The following is a 22,844-nucleotide window of genomic DNA, read 5'->3' on the forward strand; positions in this document are numbered from 1 at the left end:
CAACTCGCTTACTTTGGAAGGGTATCGAAGAAACGTCTTGGGGGAGTGTTCAAATTTAGCGATCCAGTGTTATTTAGATTCTGGATGTGATTTATGGCAAGCAATATTTGATGTCTGTATTTCGGTATAGGATGAATGTGGCTTTGGTTTCAATGCTCATTGCATGGGGGTTGGAATTGGGCTTGAAAGAGGACCTACTGTGGGTGGTGAAAGCCTGTGTATCGGAGCAGTTGACATGTGGGCTCACGTCCATTCTGGCAAGAGAGAAGGTGGACAAGGGCCTTCATCAACGATTTGGTGAAGGAATTCATCCGGAGGGGAGCAATGTCGAGTTTCTACCATTCATTCTTTGGAATGATGTAGTAGACAGGGAGGCTCGAAAGGAAGAGGCTCGGTTGGATGGGAAATGCTGAAAGACTATGTCTGCGAACAAGAGGTGGAGCTTTTTATGGCAAGGGAGGCCAAGAGGCAGGGGGAGGACAAAGGTATGAGATTTGGTCCGGTTGGGAAAGAGAAGAAGGCAAGCATGGGGTAGTTTCTAGTTTTTTTTGTAGGTGTGGGGGACCCCAATTTTGTTTATTAAACATTACTGTGTATTTAGTGGGTTGGCTTTAATAGCCCAATAGTGTAGTCTTGTTTTTTTGGTCTGTAATTTGTCATTTTCAATATGAACTCTTTAGATTTTAGTAAGAATTGGACAATGATAGTAGTGGATGACGGTTTTTTAGGGTAGGTTCCTATTTACTCTTTTACACATATATATATCATCACTGATCAATTTTTTTAAAAATTGTTTTTGATTAATAAAAGCAACAAACTAGGGTGTTGTCCTTTTACAAACAAAAGTCTCAAAAGACAGAATCTTGAGCCAAAAGCAAGTCACTTACAGTTTTACACAGGTCATTAACAAACCACTTACAATGCAACCCAAGCCATGAACAAACCATACATGAGCAATAAAAAAACCACATCAAGAGTGGGTAGGACTCAAGCCCACAACTCAAAGAAGAGTTTGGAAAGAGGAGAAAGGACCTTTCCTCTATTAACAACAGTCCAAGCAATATTGTCATCAAGAACACCAAAGCAAGGGGAAGCACAAGGGGAGACCCCATAGACAACCTGTCAGCACACAGGACAAAAGGTGGAGGAGGAGCATCCTCCACAAAAGGCTGGGGCTGAATAGAGGCAATAGGCATAGAAGGTTCCCCAACAGGGACCAAAGGGTATGAGGAGGTAACACCAACAATAGGAGGCTTATCAACATCTTCGGAGGAGTCATCATCATCTTAGGAAGAGTAATTAGAAGAAGAAACATAAGCCTGGACAGTTAAGTGGTTACCATTATTCCATTGTTGTTTTTGAAATTTTATTTCATTTTTAATATTTTCCAAGACAATATGTTTTTTCATTGTTATTTTTATTTTTCCCATGTTAACGAAGTGTAGGTTATTTTTTTTCTTTAGATTTTTCTCATATTTGTTTATTTTAAAACATATAGATGCATGTATGCATATAGTTATAATCACTATTAGTTCTTGTTTGGTGGGTCTAAGGATGGAAAGGAATTTTGAATTTGACTTAGCATCACCTATTTAACAATATTTGATGATGATTGAGCAAATTCCTAGAGGTGAGGATCATCATTGTTTTTGATAAAAAAAAGCAGCGATAACATGGGTGCGGACCCTTTACAAAGCTAAACGGCTAACTGAAATAAACGAACCAAGCAAGGGTGAAAACCCCAAACAAACAAAGTTAGACAGGGAAAACAAACCCATTGTCAAACCATCAACAAACCAACCCAACTCAAGAGTGGGGAGAGTCCACACCTTGATGAAGGGGGGGCTGGGGAAGGGGGGTAGATTTTCCTTTCCGCCCGCGACAAACAACCGTCCAGGCAACACTATCATTAGAATATTCAAAGACAAATCAGGCGGGGGAGACCCCACAGATACACTGCCAGACTGCGGCAAACAAACACCAGCAGCCTGATGCTGCAGAAACACAACAAACTGCTGCTGAAGAAGGACAAAATTGCCAGGAGAAGAGCGAAGCTGAGGATCAAGAGCAACAGATGTAGGAGCCAAGGGGACGAAAGAGCCTACAACAGTAGTAACCTCAGCAAAGGCCTCATGAGTAGTAAGGGGCACCTCATCTCAAGAGGATTCAACCGAGACAGAGTCAGAAGCATCAATTGTCAAGTGATCTTCAGTAGCGTCCTTCCACCAAGTAGCAGTGCCTCTGCAGCGGGAGAGAGAGCAAGCTGAAGCTAAGTGTCCCATTGAGAAGCATCGTCGACAGCGAAAGGGGAGGCCCTCATAATCCAGCGGTTGAGCCCAAGGCTTATCCCCAACCATAAGCACCACATCCCTGGGGAGGGCAAGAGATATGTCAATATCAATCAATAGGCGAGCAAAGGTAGAGTGATCCATGGAGGTCGTTGCATCGTCAACCTTCAGGAAACTGCCAATGGAGTTACCGATAGCCTCAAAGCAAGAAGGCTCCCAGAATTGGAGGAGGAGATTGGGGAGGCGAACCCAAACCAGACGAATAGATAGAGATTCAATAAGGGGGTTGAAGGAAGGAGACCAAAGCTTAATGGAGAGAGAGTGATCCCCCCAAGACCACAACTTTCCCAGAGCCAAATCATGGTCAAGAGTAGAGGTAAAAGAAGCAATGAAAAAACCTTTAGCACACGGGAACAACTCAATGCCATAAGCAACTAAAGGCTTCCAAGAAACACTCACCCAATGATGAAGGTCTGGAAGGGAAGGCCAAAACCCAGCAAATCTGCAAACCAAAGCACTGTGTTGGTAGAAATTGATATTCTCCACAACCTCCTGGCCACAAACCACAACAGGGGAAGTCTTGGCACAAGGAAGAGGACGAACCCCCTTGGAAGGATGGGCAGCAGATCTAGCCACATGAGCAAAGCTACGGTTCCCAACAAAAGAAGGTCTGGGCAGAACATTAGTAGCCGTAGGAGGGTCGTCAAGAGCCCCACCAGTATGAGGAGAGTCTCCATTGACTTGAGCATCGACATCAGCATGGGCACCCAAGTCCAAAACCAGATCCGAGGCACCAACCATGGAGGAACCAACACAACCCACCTCCAGGGGAGCATCATGCACAAAATGTTCCGCAGAAAGAAGAGGGGAGGCAACGGTAAACGGCGTAGAGTAACCCCCACCGCTACCCACAGCAGCGACAACCCCAACAGATGCGCCATTCGCAATGACAGGGGAGCGAGGGTTGTTTGGAAGAGCCTGGGCAGGAATCGCGGGAGTTGCAAATGCAAGGCAGTTTGAAAATGCTTGGGCGGGAACTGCGGGAGTCATAGACATTCCGGGATCATCATTGTTATTTTAGTCACTAACATGATTATAAAAGCTTGTATATTTAAATGAAAGTTCATTTGTATGCAATGACTGACCAAAGAATCATAATTTGTCTAGGGTTGAATAAATAGGGTTTCCTAAAAGAGAAAATTCTCTTGTATATCAAAAAATAAGAAGTAAAAAAAGTGCAAATGAGAAAAAAAATAGTGTACCCAAACCTTGGTGTGGTAATAATAGAACTGTTCCATAAACTATGTTCCATGGCTGTTTATATTGTGAATTGGCTATTAAAATGCTCACTTGGTTTTGTGCCATTTTGTTTCTTTTTCTTGTAACTAGGGTTAATGGAAGATAAATTGATTTCTAAAAGTTACATAACCTCTTTACTTTCCCAACTGTTATGTCATTAATTGGGTATCCCACTTAGTTCATTTTCTTATTTCCACTTTCTTAACTGTAGATAATCACCATTTGGTAGAGAACGAATGGATGGATTGACTGATATTAGATTATTTTGGCCCATTTTCTTTGATTTTCAATGAGATATGTGCCAAAAACTAAAATAGAGTGTAGAAGAGAGAAGGGTAATGACAAGTTCTTCTCAAATAGAGTGCAAAAGAGAGAAGGGTAATGACAAGTTCTTCTCATTGGAGTGGAGGGAAGGGTAAAAGAAAAGTTTTCTTTTGATGCACATATATTCCTCATAGCAAGGCTGCTTTCCCTTCACCACACAAGGGAATGAATGTAAAATAAAGTAGTACAACATTATTATAAAATAAAAATAGTTTTTTATTACAATGAAAAAAACGAAGAAAGAAGAAAATGAGTAGGAATTCTATATCTTGATCTCAAAATTAATTAAGAAGAATTGATTTCCACGTGCCAGTTTCCTTTTAAAGATGACTTTCAAAACTTTGATTTGAAGGACATGCACAATGAAACAAAAGCAAGATTCTCATGCTAAATTGTTTCCTTGGGATACTCTATGAGTATAATTTGAGTCTTCTGACACTAAGTAGAGCCTAGACTTATCACTATCAACTCAAAAGGCAATTGGTCTAATGCAGAAGGCTTGCTCGAAACTCGTCTAACTGTAAAATTCCTAAGAATGTATATGCTAAATAAATCTAGATACAACACTTAAAAGAGAAATCTCTACTGATATAGATTTCTTCCAACCTTAGAATGCTAAATAAATCTAGATAGAACACTTAAAAGAGAAATCTCTACTGATATAGATTTCTTCCAACCTTAGAATGCTAAATAAATCTACATAGAACACTTAACAGAGAAATCTCTACTGATATAGATTTCTTCCAACCTTAGAATGCTAAATAAATCTAGATAGAACACTTAAAAGAGAAATCTCTTCTGATATAGATTTCTTCCAACCTTAGAATGCTAAATAAATCTACATAGAACACTTAAAAGAGAAATCTCTATTGATATAGATTTCTTCCAACCTTAGAATGCTAAATAAATCTAGATAGAACACTTAAAAGAGAAATCTCTACTGATATAGATTTCTTCCAACCTTAGATAACTATCAATGGTTGTCAGAATTTCTAATGACATTTATATACAGGTGCAATGCCTATTATTAAATATTAAACAATTCAGCAAATACAGATATTTTTTACTGATAAAAATAGAATAATCAGTTGCTTTTTTAATATTTAGATTAATCAACAAATTACCATTATCAAACTCAACAAATTACCATTAACTATTTGACTAATTAGCAATTTATATTTAAATAAAATGAAATGCAACTGAAATTAACTCCTCTGAACAACAATCTGACAGAAACAGCCACTCATTCACCATTAAAACACCCATTTGAAGCACACCATATGCCAGTGTTACAGAAACCAGTGCTAAATATGTGAGTTTCCCTGCATCCTTGTATCCTTGTTATCCACTCATTTTCTAACTAAACTTAGTGTCACCCAAATGAAACTCTTAAAGCACTAGTTGCTTGTATTCCACAGAGCTGCTCTAGATAGTGCCTCCTCAATGAAATGCAGAAATTAAGCTAAAGTACACAAACAGACTCTCACTCAAAATAACAAAACAGTGGCAAACATTTAAAACCCACTTATCCTTTTAACTGCATAATAATGAAATCAAAAGCACTGCATTAACATTGGTGGGAAACATACCAGAGTTTTGATGCAGAGCTCCAAAACGAGCTGCACAGACAATGTAGCAATAGAGTGGAGTTGATACAAAACACATTACCATGAGCTTTATTAATAGACGTAAATCTAGCGACGTGGTTGAGCCCACAACCATGCAATTCAATCATGCAATTCAATGATTGCCCATGAAAGCCGTCGCTTTCTTTGTTAAGAAATAGTGCTGCAACCTTTCAATAAACGTCGATTTCAGAAGAGATTGCATATCTTACATACATTGTACTCTTCCTTAGAAGTCATCAATGACGACCGACAATTCTCGCTATTGTTGGGTTTGTTGTTGAACTTCCTTCCGTTAAATCATTGCGTGTTTTAGCTTCTTTATATCAGTACAACCATTGAATTCATCGTTTGGCCATCAAATTCGTCTCTATCTTTCTTCAGAGAACGTGCCCTGACATATACCATTTAATAAAGATCTACATTTCAGAAGAGATAATCGCAGGTCTGTAATTTGTCTTTCTTAGACATCACCAATGACGTTGTGAAGCTCTCTCCATCGTTGAATACCTAAATACGTACCCTTCCGAATGACAAATTCTGGTTCTTGTGTAATAATTCTGATTAGTTTGCATGACAAATTCTGGTTCTTGTGTAATAATTCCGATTAGTTTGCATGTGATTGTCAGTGATTTTTGTTCTCTTTCAAATAGTTAAATGATTGAATAATAATAATTCAAGTTGTTTATAATGAATGACTAATTATGATAGTGTGTTATTTATGCAATCTAAATTGTCTTCAAGTTTTCTAATAAATGTAAATTTGAACTATCGAATCTTGTTGGTAAGAGTTGGACATAATGTGACCTTACAAGACAAGTGTTAGTCATTTCATGGTATTTTTAAAAATATGACGTTCGTCAAATTTGATTTTTTTACTTTTTCTTTAGTTTTCACACCTAAAGACATAGAGATTTTTTTATTTTGTTTTGGTTGCTTCCCATGTAACAACTTTGACATGTTTGCACGTGATTGCCTCTATTTATAGTTTTCTTTTTTGACAACAAAGAGGTTGACAAATAATAATTTAACTTGTTTATGATGAATGACACATAATTTCTATGATAGTGTGATATTTATGCAATTCAAATTGTCTTTAATTTTTACTATAAATGCAAATTTGAACTATTGAATTAGTGGTAAGAGTTGAATGTAATGTGACATTACAAGACAAGTGCTAGTCAATTCATGACATCTTTTAGAATATGACCCTTGCCACATTTACTTTTTTAATTTTTTTCTTTAATTGCACCAAGAGGCATATAGATCTTTTTATTTTGTTTTGGTTGTTTCCCATGTAACAACGTTGACATGTTTGCACGCAATAGTGTCTATTTCTAGTTTTCTTTTTTTGACAACAAAAGGGTTGACAAATAATAATTTAGGTTGTTTATGATGAATGACACATAATTTATATGATAGTACAATTCAAATTGTCTTCAACTTTGACTATAAATGCAAATTTGAACTACCGAATTATTGGTCAGAGTCAAGGATGCAATGTAACATTACAAGACAAGTGCTAGTCACTTCATGACAACTTTTAGAATATGACCCTCGACACATTTACTTTTTTAATTTTTTTCTTTAATTGCACCAAGAGGCATAAAGATCTTTTTATTTTGTTTTGGTTGTTTCCCATGTAACAACGTTGACATGTTTGCATGTGATAGTGTCTATTTCTAGTTTTTCTTTTTTGACAACAAAAGGGTTGATGGTGCAGAAGCACCTAGACATCAAGACATCGCAGGAGATCTTGAGGGATATTTTAAATTTAAGATTTTAATCCATATGTTTGGATATGATATTCAATGTAATAAAATCAAATGTAATGCCTAAGGGCAAACAAAATTGTAAAATTTTCATTTAGTTGTCATTTTAAGAGTCATGTGATGTGTTTTGTAAAACCCTGAAGTCATTTATTCAAAAGTGTAAAAGTTGTCAACTTGACAATAAAATGTTGTCAAGCAAAGTTGCAAAAATGCAACAAAAGTTGAAAAAGGGTTAAAAGTTGGTTATGAGAGGTAGTTGTAAGGTCAAAACTGACCAAAATTCTATAAAAATTCATTTTATGGTCGTTCCAAATCATAAAGAAAAGAAAGGAAAGAAAGGAGAACATTTTGATACATTTTGGTGTATTCTACTATTGCTATTTTGATTGGCTTTCCAGTTTTTATGTTGGTTCCAGGTCTTTCACGACCATGTATGACCTGGAAACCTTTGTAAATGTATAATGAATGGTTAGATATGTGAAATACCTTTCTTTTCCATTTGGTTTGGAGTGATTATGTTTCTAAATGAAGAAATTATGGAAGTTTTGGTGAAAGTTGTTGTTTGCAGATTTGAGGTTTCCTGAGAACAGTCATGTTGCAGAATATGGTACGGATTCATATGAAATTATTATGACCTATAAATAGATTCATTGGATAGATATGTGAATTATATTTCATTTCCATTTGGTCTGAGTCATTTTTATTTAGATTTGTGGAAGTTATGAATATTTTGGTGAAAACTGGTTTTAAAAGGTCTTCAATGGAGTTGCAGGCAATGGTTTGACATTATCTCATGATTTAAGAATTGGAAAATTTAATGGATTATATATTCTGAATCTATATTCATAAATATTTCATATGAAATTGGTTTGGTGTCATTTTGTTATTTTTTGTGAAAGATATTTGATGCCCTAGGCGGACTGGGCATGCACATGCTTTGTTTGGGAACAGCAGTATTGGGTCTCGGTACAGAAGCCATAACTTTTAATCTAACCATTGGATTCTCCTAAGTTTTGGATATGTTTTAATAAGTATAGTTATCTACATTTTCACCAAAGGGATATTTGAAATAATATATGGGTCAAAAGTTATGAATGACAGAATACAGGTCTATGACTGGGAACTTTAAAGATTGAAGTGTGAACCATGAATATGGGTTATTGCATTAAATTGATATTAATGAAGAGATGATTGAAAGAAGTTGTTATTTTGCCTCTAAAGAATGAGTTTAAATTGATATTGATATTTGAATATGTAGATCGGGAAGAAGTCTTTGTTCCCTCTGCATCAGTTGACAAATAATAATTTAGGTTGTTTATGATGAATGACATATAATTTCTATGATAGTGCAATTCAAATTGTCATCAAATTTGACTATAAATGCAATTGAACTACCGATTATTGGTCAGAGTCAAGGATGCAATGTAACATTACAAGACAAGTGCTAGTCACTTCATGAAAACTTTTAGAATATGACCCTTGTCACATTTACTTTTTTAAGTCTTTTTTATAGTTTTCACACCAAAAGATATATAGATCTTTTTATTTATTTTTGGTTTCTTTTGATGTAACAATGTCGAGATGTTTGCACATGATTATCTCAGATTATTTCCAGTTTCTTTATTGATAGCAAATTGGTTGACAAAGAACAATTCAAGTAACCCAATAGCCTTTTATTTCAAATGTAATTTCAACTATCAAATCATTAACAAGAATTAGGCGCAATACAACATTATTAAAATAAGAGGTAGTCACTTTGTGACACTTTTTAAAATATTACTCACATTTGATTTTTTTATTCTTTCCTCTAATTTTTACATGGATAGGTGTAAGCATGTTAACAATTAAAAGATAAAAACTATAAAATAATTATTAAATAAATGAGATTTTTTTTAGTTAATACAAATAAAATAATTCTTCAATAAAATAAACTCTTAAAGTAAATAATTTTTTTCTTGAATAAGAAATAAAATAGCTCTTAAGTAAATAAAACATATTATGCAAACTTTGTACTTTTCCACTTCAATTTATGCTTAGTTTAGGTACAATTTGCCCAATACATTCACTAGCATATTGCTTTTGATTGATTTGGTTCATATTTTAACCTCAAATACATACACCATTAGAAAACATTTTATCCATTCATACAAAATTTCTAGCTATTAAAACATGCCTAGATGTAAATTATAGATTCTTCGTTTGGGTTCAAACTGTTTGGTTTGGTTTTGACCTAGGTTAGGTTCACAAATGTGAGATTGTCGTGCTTCTTCAAAATTTAACCCTAGGCCTAAGCCGACCTACCCCAATTAGTCATTATTCATTATTGCCCATACAAAATCTTTTAAATTGTGTGCCTAGGACAAGTATAAAACTACATCACCTCTTAGATCATTTCATGATAAGAGGCAAGCAAGCCATCCATCATTTGGACAACTCCACCACACCCATCTATAAAAAATATTTCTCATCAACCAATATTAACTTTCCACATCAACCACATCATTTCTTGCATTAAAATACATGACAAAACCCTAGCTCTCACACTAGGTTATTCAACATTAATTGCATCAAAGTATGAAAACCTTAACATTGCCGTAACCACATCAATTACATTTGTTGTTCGTTATCTTCCAAATTTAAAAAAAAATCAAATCAATTAGTAAGGATTGGATAATGAAAAAGGAGAAGACTAATTTCTTTCTTACGCTTATCATAATAAGTTCTAAAAGTGTTCCTCAACACTACCAAGTCCCTTACTATATGTTACAAGTACATGCAAAACTTATTTCTAAGTTTAGAAGATCTAAAGATGATGGGATTAAATCCATTCTAAAATTTAGAACTCCATCATTTTGATCAAAATTATAGATGGAAGGATTAGATTTACAACAATGGGATTCATCAAATTTACATATAACTTTAGAATTTATCTAGAGCATTGTTGTTTTAGTCTATTTAATTTAGATGTAGATTTAGATTTAGAAATTAGTTAACACGTGTCTATTATAGTCTTTTTAGTATCTCTTATTTGGAGAGTTTCTAACAATTTTTTTACAGTCTGCTGTACTGCTTTTATAGGAGAATAAAAAGTATAATTTTTTGTTGGCAAATATAGTAGCGTTGTACTGAAGAAAGACAACAGTTTAGTGTGACTGCTGATTGGACGTGCAATATGTTCCATTTGCTATCGTTATTCAACGATTGTGAGTTCAACATGAGAAGCCTGTAAGAGATTCGCTTAATATATGTGAGCATATTCCTTCATCACAGAGAGAAAGGCCAGTTTATTGAATGCTCATCTGTGAGGACATTTTCTCTGGGTCCACAAAGGTTTATACCTTTTTTAATGCCATGTTAGGTAGTTTGTACTGTTTGCTTTGGCCAGGAGGGGGCCAGGAGGTGGGGCTCAATGGTTGTTATGGTGATGGATTATAGAGTGAAAAAACAGTAGAAGTGATAATATCGTGAAATATTTTGTTTATACAAAATATCGATATGAGATCAATACAAGGTTGAAATCACATATGAAAGAATAACGAACCATACCTTAGTAATATACGAAACTTCAATATGAGATCAATACAAGGTTGAAATCACGTACAGAAGAATAACGAATCACAACTTAGAAATCTACTTATTTAGAAACCACTTTCATATTAGAAGCCAGCTATGGAAGACCAAGAGTCACAACTTAGAATTCCGTATTCGATATCCCTTTAGAATTTGAACTTGGTCTCCAGAATAAGAACTCAATGCCTTAATCAATTAAATTCAACCCCTTGGACATAATAATTATTAGTATTATAATAAATTAATATTATATTATATTAATATTTTTTTGATATAATAAACAAAATATTATTAAAAATGTGATATATGAGATTTAAAGTGAATATTTTAGTCTTTGTCATTTAAGGAAAAAATCATATATACATATATTGTTAGTTTGTGTTGAAGGTAGGAATGATAACACATCTATTGGATGCAATTTTTTAAAGTGATTTGTCAACCATCACAGAGAATTAAAAAAATTGTCAACCAGCTCTAATGTCTCTGATTATTATTTTTCTTTAATAATTTTGAGAATCTCATGTCTATTTTTGTATTGGTTCATTTTGAAAATAGTTAGTGTAGAAATGATATTATTTAAATTTTATTAGATTTGCAAATCATTAAACTCTATTAAAATTTCAATTCTAAAGTAAAATTTTGAATGACATTGAACACTCTTATACACATAATATTGTGAGGTAGTAGGATACATTAATATGAAAATTAGTTCTACCTACAATGAAAGACATTTCAGTTATTTTGTTGCTTGAATTTACTAGATTTAAATCCATAAAATGTAAAATCCAGTTAATTAGACCAAGGCAATGTTTATAAAGACTGGATCTAGTTGCTTGAGAAAATCTATGATAACCAATAGTATTAGTACACTAGAGGAAGGGCATAATCGATATCCATGACACTAGAAATAGGGCTTGAGTCAACCCTAAACACTATCGTGCTCTATGAAATGTACCTGTTCTTGCAAACACAATGCACTCAATAAATCATTACAAGCATGGTTAGAAGATTAACTCAAAGAAATGTAAAACCATAGCTAATCGACTTATTGCCTCCTAGTAAATGCGAGTATGAATTTTGCTCTCATATCTGATTATGCAAATTCTAGTGACTTGACTACACTTGGAAGATTTAAATGATGAAGATGCATGATCTAGCAATGATAACATGATTAAGCTATATGATTTCATGATTATTATAGAAAATAGGCTAGAATGGAGATGCAATTAAGCTAAAATTGAGCATGATAACATTGCTAAGAATGCTAAACTAGAAGCTAGATGCCTATAGCAATAATGCATAAGATGAAATAAAATTGGGACCATCGATATGCAAACATGATATGAATTTTGATATGCAATCATGATATGAAATTGGGACCCTTTGTGCTCCAAAATGAGGTCTATTTATAGGATTTCCCAAGGCTAGGGGTGAGGTGGCAGGAATCAATGGGCAAGATTGATTTGAAGATATCTGTAAAGCAGAAAATCGTGAGCGAACCCTAAGTGTTCCCCCCACCACTCCAAGGAGAGAGAAAGGGGGTCACTAGGGTTGACGGTTTTCACTTAGGAGAGACTTTACATTCAAAAGAGGGGTTAAAACCCACAAGATCCAATCCCACACAATGCAAGATTGGATTCTAAATGAGTTTCAAGGGTTAAGACAACAAGGCTACCCTCTTTTGTAAAGAATGTAGATAGAAAGATTAAGCTAGGAACGCATGAAAAGTGAGAAAGATTCACTTATAACCAGAGATAGGAATATAGGATGAAGCTGCGGACCTGGAAATAGCAGTAAAATGTCGAGACGATGCTGTCTTGCAAATTTGAGCGAAAGTTGACGGGACGATGGCGTCCGGCATGCACACGGTCCTCCGAAAAATCCGTGAAACGAAGGGGGATCTGTTCGTCTTTGCACAAGGATTCCAGATCTTCAATTACAACCGCGTACCTGCAACCTACACACAGAAAAGCGAGGACGATTGGGGGGTTAGGGATTAGGGGTTTTCCCTTAGGTCAAACCCCGATTTTGGAATTAACCAAGAAATGAGAAATGCTGTAAATGTAAATGATTGTAATGTAATAAAGTACCGATACCTTATTGTAAGAATGTTTGTATTCTTACATGAGAAGGTGTAAATGTTGTATGTTGTATGTGATCTCCTCTTCAATGGTTGAATCCTTGTCTTGAATGCAACACTTAGCCTTGAATGGAGACCTAGAATGCTCAATTGCTTGAAGGAATGCTTGAATGCTTGAATGCTTGAATGTTTGAATGTTTGAATATCGTTTTCACTTTTTTTCCATGTACCAAAATGGGATAGGAAATGTAGTTTATATACTTGTCAATTAGGGTTAAAAGACTGATTTTTCCGACCTTAGGCCGACCTGGGAAGATTATTTTCCAATTTGCAAACATAAAGACCCGAGACCCAAAAGAGATCGGGCCCAAAAATAGGGCCAGGGACCAGGGCACTGGGCGCCATAGTCCCACCTCCAGGGACAGTAGGGGGCAAGGAGAATCAGGCCAGGGTGCTGAAAAATGCAGTTTTTGATGTCATGAACAAGTTTCGGGGTCTCCATTCAGGTTCCGTGTTGCATCGCCATCGTGAAGACCCAAATGCAGTCGAAATTGCAAGTGTCACAATTTTAGGATGCTACAATATCAATGGTTAAATTGGAGGAAGTTGGCAAAGGGGTTGGATTAAAGGGAACATCTGTCATCTTTATGGTGACAAGTGTCAAGAGGCTTCTAGAAGAGGTTAGATGAAAGGGAACACTTAGTGACAAGTGTCACAAAGGTTCTAGAAGAGGTTGGATGAAAGGGGACATGGAGGTAGGTAGAATGGGTTAGGTTTAGGAATGGTTAGGTTTAGGAGTGGTATAAGTTAGGAGAATTTGAATTTAAAAATTCAAATAATATGAAAAGACTAATTAATTTCAACAACTCATGGATTTGATTTGTTTTAATTAATTAAGGATTTAGAAGAAATGATTTGATGGGGGGAATTAATTAATTTGAATTAATTAATTAAAGGAGATGAAAGTGAACTTATTAAATAAATCTTTAGATTTATTAATAAGTAGATGAAAGGGAAAATTCAATCAAATTGTTGATGAATTCAATTGAATTGGGAAGGAGGATTAATTAAATAATTGCTTATTTAATTAATTATCTTCAGATCATTTTTAGGTGTATACATTTTGCCCCTCTTTGAAGCGAGGTGTGATGATGCGTTGATTCAAAGAATAATCTCATTTTGATGATGATATTGATTTGATAGGATGACCTAGCTCTTGATTGTAAATTTCAGTACAATGATGCCCCCTCGGGAGAACAATTGAGATAATTGATCTTTGGAGTGTTTGTGAAATTGATATCCCGATAGGTTTGATTTGATTTCTGCAGCTGTGGTTGATGAAAAATGTGAGTTCTTTTATTTGCTTGATTGGTTAGATTGGTAAGATTGATAAATCTTGATTGATTATATTCAGTCTGGTTTCAGGAAGGATTCATCCTGTATAAGACAACGATGATGAAAGCGTCTGGTTTTAGGAAGGATTCATCATGTATAAGACATGATTCAGAATTAGATCGTCTAGTTTTAGGAAAGATACATCCTGTATAAGACATGAATCAGAATCAAATCATCTGGTTTCAGGAAGGATACATCCTGTATAAGACATGAATCAGAATCAAATCATTTGGTTTTAGGAAGGATACATCCTGTATAAGACATGATCAGACTTGATTAGGTTTGATTGATTGATTTGATTTGATAAGGTTGATTAGATAAAGAACTGACAGTTTGTTGATATCAAGTTGTAGAAATTTTTGGATATGCTGATGTTGATTCTGTTGAGAGAGAGATAACATAAGATTTTCGCTGGGCTGATAATATTTGAAGATATATGAGTCATTTGTCTGATTGCGTATACACCTGTGATGATACTTTGATGATTCCTGCGATAGATTTAACCTTGGATAAAAGGAGCTTTTATGATCCCATGCAAGAATGAAATGCAAGCTAAAATGCAATGCCACGACTAGACCAGTCACTTGATTATTTTGGGTTTTTGTCATCATTGAGCTTTTTAAATGTGGGAAGTGAGTGCAAACATCGATGATATAATTAAACAATGATGACTTGAGCACTACTTTCTTGGATTTTTGATATAGCAAGTTAGCACAAGCATTGAGGTATAATTGAACCGAGATGACGTGAGTGTTGCTTTCGTAAACTAGGCAGTATTAATCATTTCAATACGCAAATCGGAAATGTCTTCAATGATACTTCGATGATCATGTCCCGAGATAGATTTTCACATATTAATGATTAATTTTTAGACAACAGACAAGAAAAATATCATGTTTCTTCCTTGTTCCTCTAGTCAATGACATCCCAGAGTCACTCAGAAATCATGATAGCGAAAATCATTATCGAAAAATATATTATCCACTGAAAAGTGTGTGATGTGCTTAGATTAATTTTGTGATATCTTGATAGTTGATAGTTGATAGTTTGATCTTCTGTTCAATGTTGGATGTATCTCAGTTTTCGCTTGATAAGAGCTGTCTAACTGTTTATTCTACCTGTTTGATTAAGCTCAGCATGATCAATAGTTTTTCCCCTAGCTCGGTGTAGGATTTTGCCCCAAGCCTAGAAACAAAGTTGTTATGATATATCCAATGATCCAAACCGTGACAAGAAGTCACTTGGGATGTCTGCGTATGTACCAAGGTTTTATGATGGTCAGCGCTGATGGAAAATGAATGCAAGCAGAAAGATGCATGAACTAATAGGTGGAAGAGCTAGCGGACAGATAGCGCCTGTTTGCCAGGTTTTCACCATCTATTTTTATTGCACTTTTTCTGATATTTGATTTTTTTGGATTTTTCTGCTTTTTCACTGTTTTTTTTTTTTTTCTGATTTTTCACTGTTTTTGATTTTTTTCTGATTTTTCACTGTTTTTGATTTTTCAGATTTTTCACTATTTTTGATTTTTTTTAGGCTGATGCAAAAGCTTCACCATCTGCACTAATGGGCTCTTCCTTGGGAAAATACCTTAACTCCAATACACCTCGGGTGGATGCCATACACAATTTGGAAAGGAGACTTCCCGATACTCCTATTTATGGTGTCATTGTATGAGAATTTTGCCTGTGACAAAATGGTGTCCCATTTCTCTCCACGTTGTCTTGTCAAACATCTTAATAGGTTCCCCAAGGACGTATTGACAACTTCAGTTTGTCCATCCATTTGAGGATGGTAGGCTAATGAGAAAGCTAGGTTTGTTCCCAACGTCTTCCAAAGAGTCCTCCCAAAGTGACCTATGAACATCACATCCCTGTCTGAAACTATGTTCAGAGGCAACCCATGTATCTAGACTATTTCTTTGAAGAACAAATCTGCAATATATGAGGCATCACAAGAGGTTTTACATGGAAAGAAATGAGCCATTTTGTTGAATTTGTCCACCACTACAAAGACACTGTCAAATCCCCTCCTTGTCCTAGGAAGACCCAACACAAAATACATGCTTATGCTCTCCCATGGCCTAGAAGGAATGGGTAGGGGTTGGTACAAACCTGCATTAGTGGACTTCCCTTTGGCTTTCTGACATATTACATATGTTTCCACAAACTTCATTACATCTGCCTACAACTTAGGCCAGTAGTAGTGTCTTTTCACAGGTCTAGGGTCTTGTCAAGGCCAAAATGACCTGCCATTTCTCCACAATGCTTCTCCCTAATGATATTCAACCTCATAGAACACTTAGGGATACATAACTATCCACCTTTGAATAACAATCCATCTTGTATCAGAAATTCAAAAAACTCAACATGATACCTCTCACCAAACATTTCACATACCTTGTAGATATCTCCAAAGTCTTCATCAACATCATACATATTATTCAAGGAGTCAATGGCAACACTTTCCATCTTGATTTGATTGATAGTTAAGACCCTCCTGCTTAAGGCATCTGCAACTTTGTTCTTGACCCCCTTCTTGTGCTTGAGGGTGAAGGTGAAAGCTTGTAGGGTCTCTACTCACTTCATGTGCTGGTGGTTTAACTTCTCTTGACTATTTATGAAACTGAGTGCCTGATTATTAGTGAAAACTATAAACTCTTTAGGCAATAAATAGTGCCTCCACTTCTTCAATGACCAGACTAAAGCATACATCTCCAAGTCATAGGATGAGTATCTCCTCTTGACATCATTTAGTTTTTTAGTAAAAAAGGCAATGGGCCTTCCTTCCTGACCGAGTACTACCCCAATAGCCATGTGGATTGCATCATATTCCACCTGAAATATCTTGTTGAAGTCTGGTAGGTCAAGGACTCGTTGTTCTGCAACTTTCTTCTTCAAGGTTTCAAATGAGTCATCTGCCTCCTTGGTCCAACTAAACCTTCACTTTTGTCCTCCTTTTATGGTGTCAAGCATTGGTGAACAAACATGACTAAATCCTCATATAAACTTCCTATAAAAAGTTGCTAAACCATGGAAACTCCAGACATCATTCATGGTTTTAGGTGTTGGCCAAGATAGTATAGCACTTACCTTCTCCTAGTCCATTTTCAACTCACCTTGTGAGATCACGAAGCCCAAGTAAATGATCTCCTCCTGCATGAACAAACACTTATCCAAATTTATCATTAGCTTCTCTTCATGCAACCTTTTGAGGACCATATCTATGTGTTTGAGGTGTTCTTCCCCAGTGTGGCTAAAGATCAAAATATCATCAAGGTATACTATCACAAACTTGCCTATGAACTCCACCAAGGCCTCATTCCTCAACTTCATAAAGGTACTAGGTGCATTGGACAACCCAAATTGCACGACTTTCCATTCATACAACCCCTCATTGGTTTGAAACGTTGTTTTCCATTCATCCCCTGGCCTTATTCTAATCTGATGGTATCCACTTTTTAGATCCATTTTGGTGAAATATTTAGCACTCCCCAAGAAATGAAGTAAATCCTCTATCCTAGGGATTGGGAACCTATACCTTATAGTTATCTTGTTGATGGCCCTTGAGTCGGTGCATAGCCTCCAAGTGCCTTCTTTCTTGGGTGCAAGGACTGCCAGTACTGTATATGCGCTTAGAATTTTGCCAATTAGTCCTGATTCTAGCAACTCCTCAATTTGTCTTGCCATCTCTGCATTTTGATAAGGGGTAAGCTTGTATGCTGCTTTATTTGGCAGGGTAGATCCAGGGATCAGATCTATGCAATTACCGATGTCTCTCACCGGTGGTAGGGATCTTGGCATTCCATTAGAGATGATGCCTTTGTACTTGTCGAGTAACTGTTTGACTGCAGGGTCTATGTGCCTTTGTCCATCTTCTTTCCTCTCTGCAAACTACTCCTTCTTTGTTATCTTGGACTTAGGAATGAGGGCATAGCAAATTGCATCCTTCTCTGCAATCTCCTTCATGAACTGCTTTCCTTCTACCAACAACACTTTGGCATCCTTTTCCTTCTATTCTATCTCTCTCCATCAGAGGTAAAAGCTCTATCACCTTACCATATTTGGTGATTGAATAAGTGTTTCTAACCCCATCATGGTAAGACTTAAAATCAAATTTCCATGGTCTTCCAAATAAGAGATGACATGCATCCATCTTGGCTATATCAAATAGCAATCTATCCTTGTATGATCCAATCTAAAACTCTACCCAAGCCTAATCTTCTACCACTGCTTGTTGACCTTGGGTGAGCCATGAGACCTTATAGGGGTAAGGATGTGGCAATACTCTCAACTTAAGATTCTCTACCATTTCAAGAAACACAAAATTTTCAGTAGACCCAGAGTCTATCAAGACCTTGCATACATTTCCTCCTGCCTTGTAGGTAGTTTTGAAAAGAGACTTCCTTTGTGGGGGCTCCTTATCAGGGACCTTCATGGTGGTTAATTCTCTCCTCATCATCAAAGCCTTTCCTCTTTTAGGGTAGCCATAGCTATCAGGAATATTAACACTTTGATAGGTGTTTGCACTTACCACACTTTGGCAATCAGATTCTTGCACCAAGTTGCTCCTCCTTTCTCCCATGGAGCTTGTAGCCTTCTCCAAACACCTATTGGCCATATGCCCTTCTTGATTGCAGTTGTAGCATCTAGGAGGTCCTCTACCTTGTGATCTTCCTCTAGAGGGTGGTCTCCTACCCCTAAAGTTCCCTCTTGGATTGTAACCTCCTCCTTGGTTGTAACTGCTCTCTCCTCTATTGTCTTCTTGACTAGACTCACTTAGGTATCCAAAACCATTTCCTCTACCTCTGAAAGGGCCTCTTCCCCCTCTTTTCTGTCTCCCTTTGCCTTTGCCATTTTATTCTTGTCTCCTCTTTAGCTTCTCCTTCACCTTAAGTGCCAACTGAAAGCATTTTTGGATTGTCTCTAGGGTGTGGAGATTCAAATCTTCTTGGATGGAAAATCTCAGTTCATTGAGATATCTTGCTACCTTCTCATCTTCACTCTCCTTTACCTTGGTCTTCACACACAACTTCATGAACTCCTCTATGTAGGAACTCACATGCATCTCCTTCTGCTTCAAATTTTTTCTTCTCTTATGCAATTGGATATTGTAGTCCACTAGAACATAGGCTTCCTTCACCAAAGCCATCATCTTCTTTCAAGTAGCGACTTTTCTCTTCCCCTCTTTCACCCTCTCATCTTGGATCAAATTCCACCAAGTTAGTGCAACCTCTTTCATTTTGGATTGGGCCATCTTCACCCTTTGGTGCTCTGGTATGTCTTCACTCTCAAAGAAATTGTCTAAGGAGTCTATCCACTCCATCACTGTATTCATTTCCATCTTACCAGCAAACACTAGCAGATCCAATTTTACATCCATAGTTCTTCTCTCCATGGACTTGAGGACATTCATCAGGGGTCTCTAGTCTGTAGGAACCTCTTGTTCTTCCTGCCTAGGGATCTCCTCTTCATCCTCTTCTTCAACACTTCTAGACACTCTTTCTCCCCTCTCCACTATGTCCTTCAACTAGTCCATTTCATCTCTCAAGGCCCGATTCTCAGCCTTGACTGCTTTGCTCTCTGCCATCTTCTTCTTTACCAAGACAACCAACTCAACATTGGTCATTCTTGATGGGATTTCCTGGGATCCCTCTTCCTCTAACATCTTGTCTTCTTCATTGGTCCAAAGTATACTCTTAAGCTCTGATACCACTTGATGTAGAACCCTTCACACACACCTAAGGATGAGTCCAATAGGTTTAGGTTTATGACCCCTCAAATGACCACAAGGGTCCTACAAGGAAGGACTCGACACCTTTGGGTGAAACAACTCACAAATCGACTAGGCTTATGCCTACTCAAGATGAATAAAGGCCTCAACACCTACAATGCACCATCCCATGACATTGTTCTCCTAGGGGCTTTGGAATTGGTTCATTCATGGCTATTAAAGATTGGTCCAAGCATTGGTTTTGGGTTTAGACTCCAAATCCTTGTATCTCCTTTGGAGACCTAACCCCTAGGCTAGTAGCCCTATTTAGCGATAGAATTGACCTTAAATCCAAAATATTCCACACACTTTGACAAAAAACTTACCATTACGGACACCCTTTTGGGAGTTACATTCATCCCCAAAATGGTTTGACCAGGTCTGCACTTTCAGGGTTGATGAGGTGCCCCTGCACCATAATGTCTACAATTTGAAGGAATGCTATGAGTCCCAATGCATGATGGGACAAGCTGATGAAAGCTGGTTGTAGCACCAGAGATTGGGCCATGTGAATTTTGACAATCTAGTTAAGATAAGAAAGAACCGGTATGTGAGAAACATACCTTAGATCATAAAACCAGCACACACATTTTTTGATGAATGTGTTAGAGGTATGCAAGCAAAGGTCAACTTTAAAACAAAAGAATATAACACCTCAAGACCTTTGGAGTTGATACATACAGACTTATATGGGCCAACAAGGACAAGAGCGTTGGTTGGAGAAAGGTATTTCATGCTATTCATAGATGATTACTCAAGAATGACTTGGGTAACCTTCCTACATGATAAGTCACAAGCATTTGAGAGATTCAAAATTTTTAGGAAGATGGTAGAAAATGAAAGTGGATATCGGTTAAAATGCTTAAAATTGGACCAGGGTGGAGAATTTTCTTCCAATGAATTTGTTGAGTACTATGAGAAACATGGAATCAAAAGATAATATTCAGCTGCAAGGACACCTCAACAAAATGGGGTGGTAGAGAGAAAAAATAGGATAGTGAAGGAGATGGCCAGGACAATGTTAAATGAGGCTCATACCAGATATATACTGGAAGAAAGCAGTTCATACTATTGTCTACACTTTAAATTGAGTACAACTAAGAGTGAATAGTAGAATGATTCCTTATGAGTTGTGGAATGAAAGGAAACCATCACTTAAGCACTTCAGAGTGTTTGGAAGTAAGTGCATCATCAAGAGAGATGCTAATGGATTAGGAAGTTTTGATTCTCAAAGTGATGAAGGAATCTTCTTGGGACACTCAACCAACAGTAAAGCCTACAAATGTTATAACAAGAGATTGAGAAGGGTGGTTGAGAGTGTAAATGTGAGAATAGATGAAGACTCACATATAGGAAATTCTACACCGACACCTTACATTGATGATTTAGATGTTGAAAATGAAGAAAAATCTAACAATGGACCGGTAGAAGATACACCAAACAAAATCCCCAACCGGTATGTGTAGAAGAATCATCTGGGAGAAGAGATCATAGGATATAGGAATGAAGGTGTGCAGACCATAAGGAGATTAGCCTGGGAAGGTGAGCAGGTAAATTTTTGTCTCGTGACTGAAGTAGAGCCCAAATTTTTTGATGATGCTAGAAAAAGTGAAAAGTGGGTAGATGCCATGGATGAAGAATTGAGACAAATTGAGAAAATTCAAACTTGGGAACTTGTTCCTAGACTAGTAGACAAGAATGTCATAGGTACCAAATGGGTCTACTGAAACAAGATGAATGAAGAAGGTAAGGTAGTCTGGTATAAAGCAAGTTTAGTTTACAAAGGGTATGCGCAAGTTCAAGGTATTGACTTTGAAGAAACCTTTGCACCGATTGCTAGGTTAGAGGTGATAAGAATGTTTTTATCTTTCTCAGTCTACAAGGGATATAAAGTATATCAGATGGATGTGAAATCTGCTTTTCTCAATAGAAGTCTTGAAGAAGAAATGTATATGGAACAACTGGAATGGTACTTGTTGCATGAAGATGAGAGTTTTGTATGTCGGTTTAAGAAAGCCCTGTATGGTTTGAAGAAAGCTCCCAGAGCATGGTATTCCCGATTAGACAAATACTTGAAGGAGGAAGGATTCCAGAAAGGGAATGCATACAATAACTTGTATGTCAAGGTAAATGGAGATCACATGATTATAGTTGTTGTATATATGGATGATATTATCTTTGGTGGAGACAAGGACATCATGTGCAAAGAATTTGTAGATCAGATGAAGACAGAGTTTGAGATGTCCATGCTGGGTGAGTTGTCCTATTTTATTGGTTTGCAGATCTCACAGAAGGAGAAAGGAATTTTCATCTCCCAAACCAAGTATGCCAAAGACATGCTGAAGAAATTTCAAATAGAGGACAACAAACCAGTAAGTACTCCCATGGTTACTGGTTGTAAGTTGAGCAAACTAGATGAATCACCAAAAGTTGAGCAAACACTATATAGGTCTATGATTGGTAGTCTGATGTATTTAACAACATCTAGACCAGACATTATATAAGCTATTTGCATGGTTGCAAGATTCCAAGCTTCTCCTAAACAACCACACTTAAATGCAGTCAGAAGAATCTTTAGGTATCTGCAAGGAACTATCAGCTATGGGCTATGGTATCCAAAGAAAGGAGACTTCTCTTTGCAGACTTATACTGTTGCAGATTGGGCAGGAAGTATTGATGACTGAAAAAGTACAAGTGGAGGTGCTTTCTACTTAGGAGA

At 36.6% G+C, this 22,844-nt stretch overlaps 1 protein-coding gene across 1 annotated transcript in view; it reads right to left on the reverse strand.

Annotated features, from left to right (window-relative positions):
- Positions 1-5,913, reverse strand: part of LOC131043863 (violaxanthin de-epoxidase, chloroplastic) — a 40,994-nt gene extending 35,081 nt beyond the window's left edge. Inside the window, exon 1 of the mRNA XM_057977090.2 lies at positions 5,501-5,913. Within this exon, the coding sequence (XP_057833073.2) occupies positions 5,501-5,633 (133 nt within the window). The 5' untranslated portion in view covers positions 5,634-5,913. The remainder of the gene's footprint in view (positions 1-5,500) is intronic.
- Positions 5,914-22,844: the final 16,931 nt, after the last annotated feature.

This window comes from Cryptomeria japonica, chromosome 2 (assembly GCF_030272615.1).
Source record: "Cryptomeria japonica chromosome 2, Sugi_1.0, whole genome shotgun sequence".
Lineage (NCBI taxonomy): Eukaryota > Viridiplantae > Streptophyta > Pinopsida > Cupressales > Cupressaceae > Cryptomeria > Cryptomeria japonica.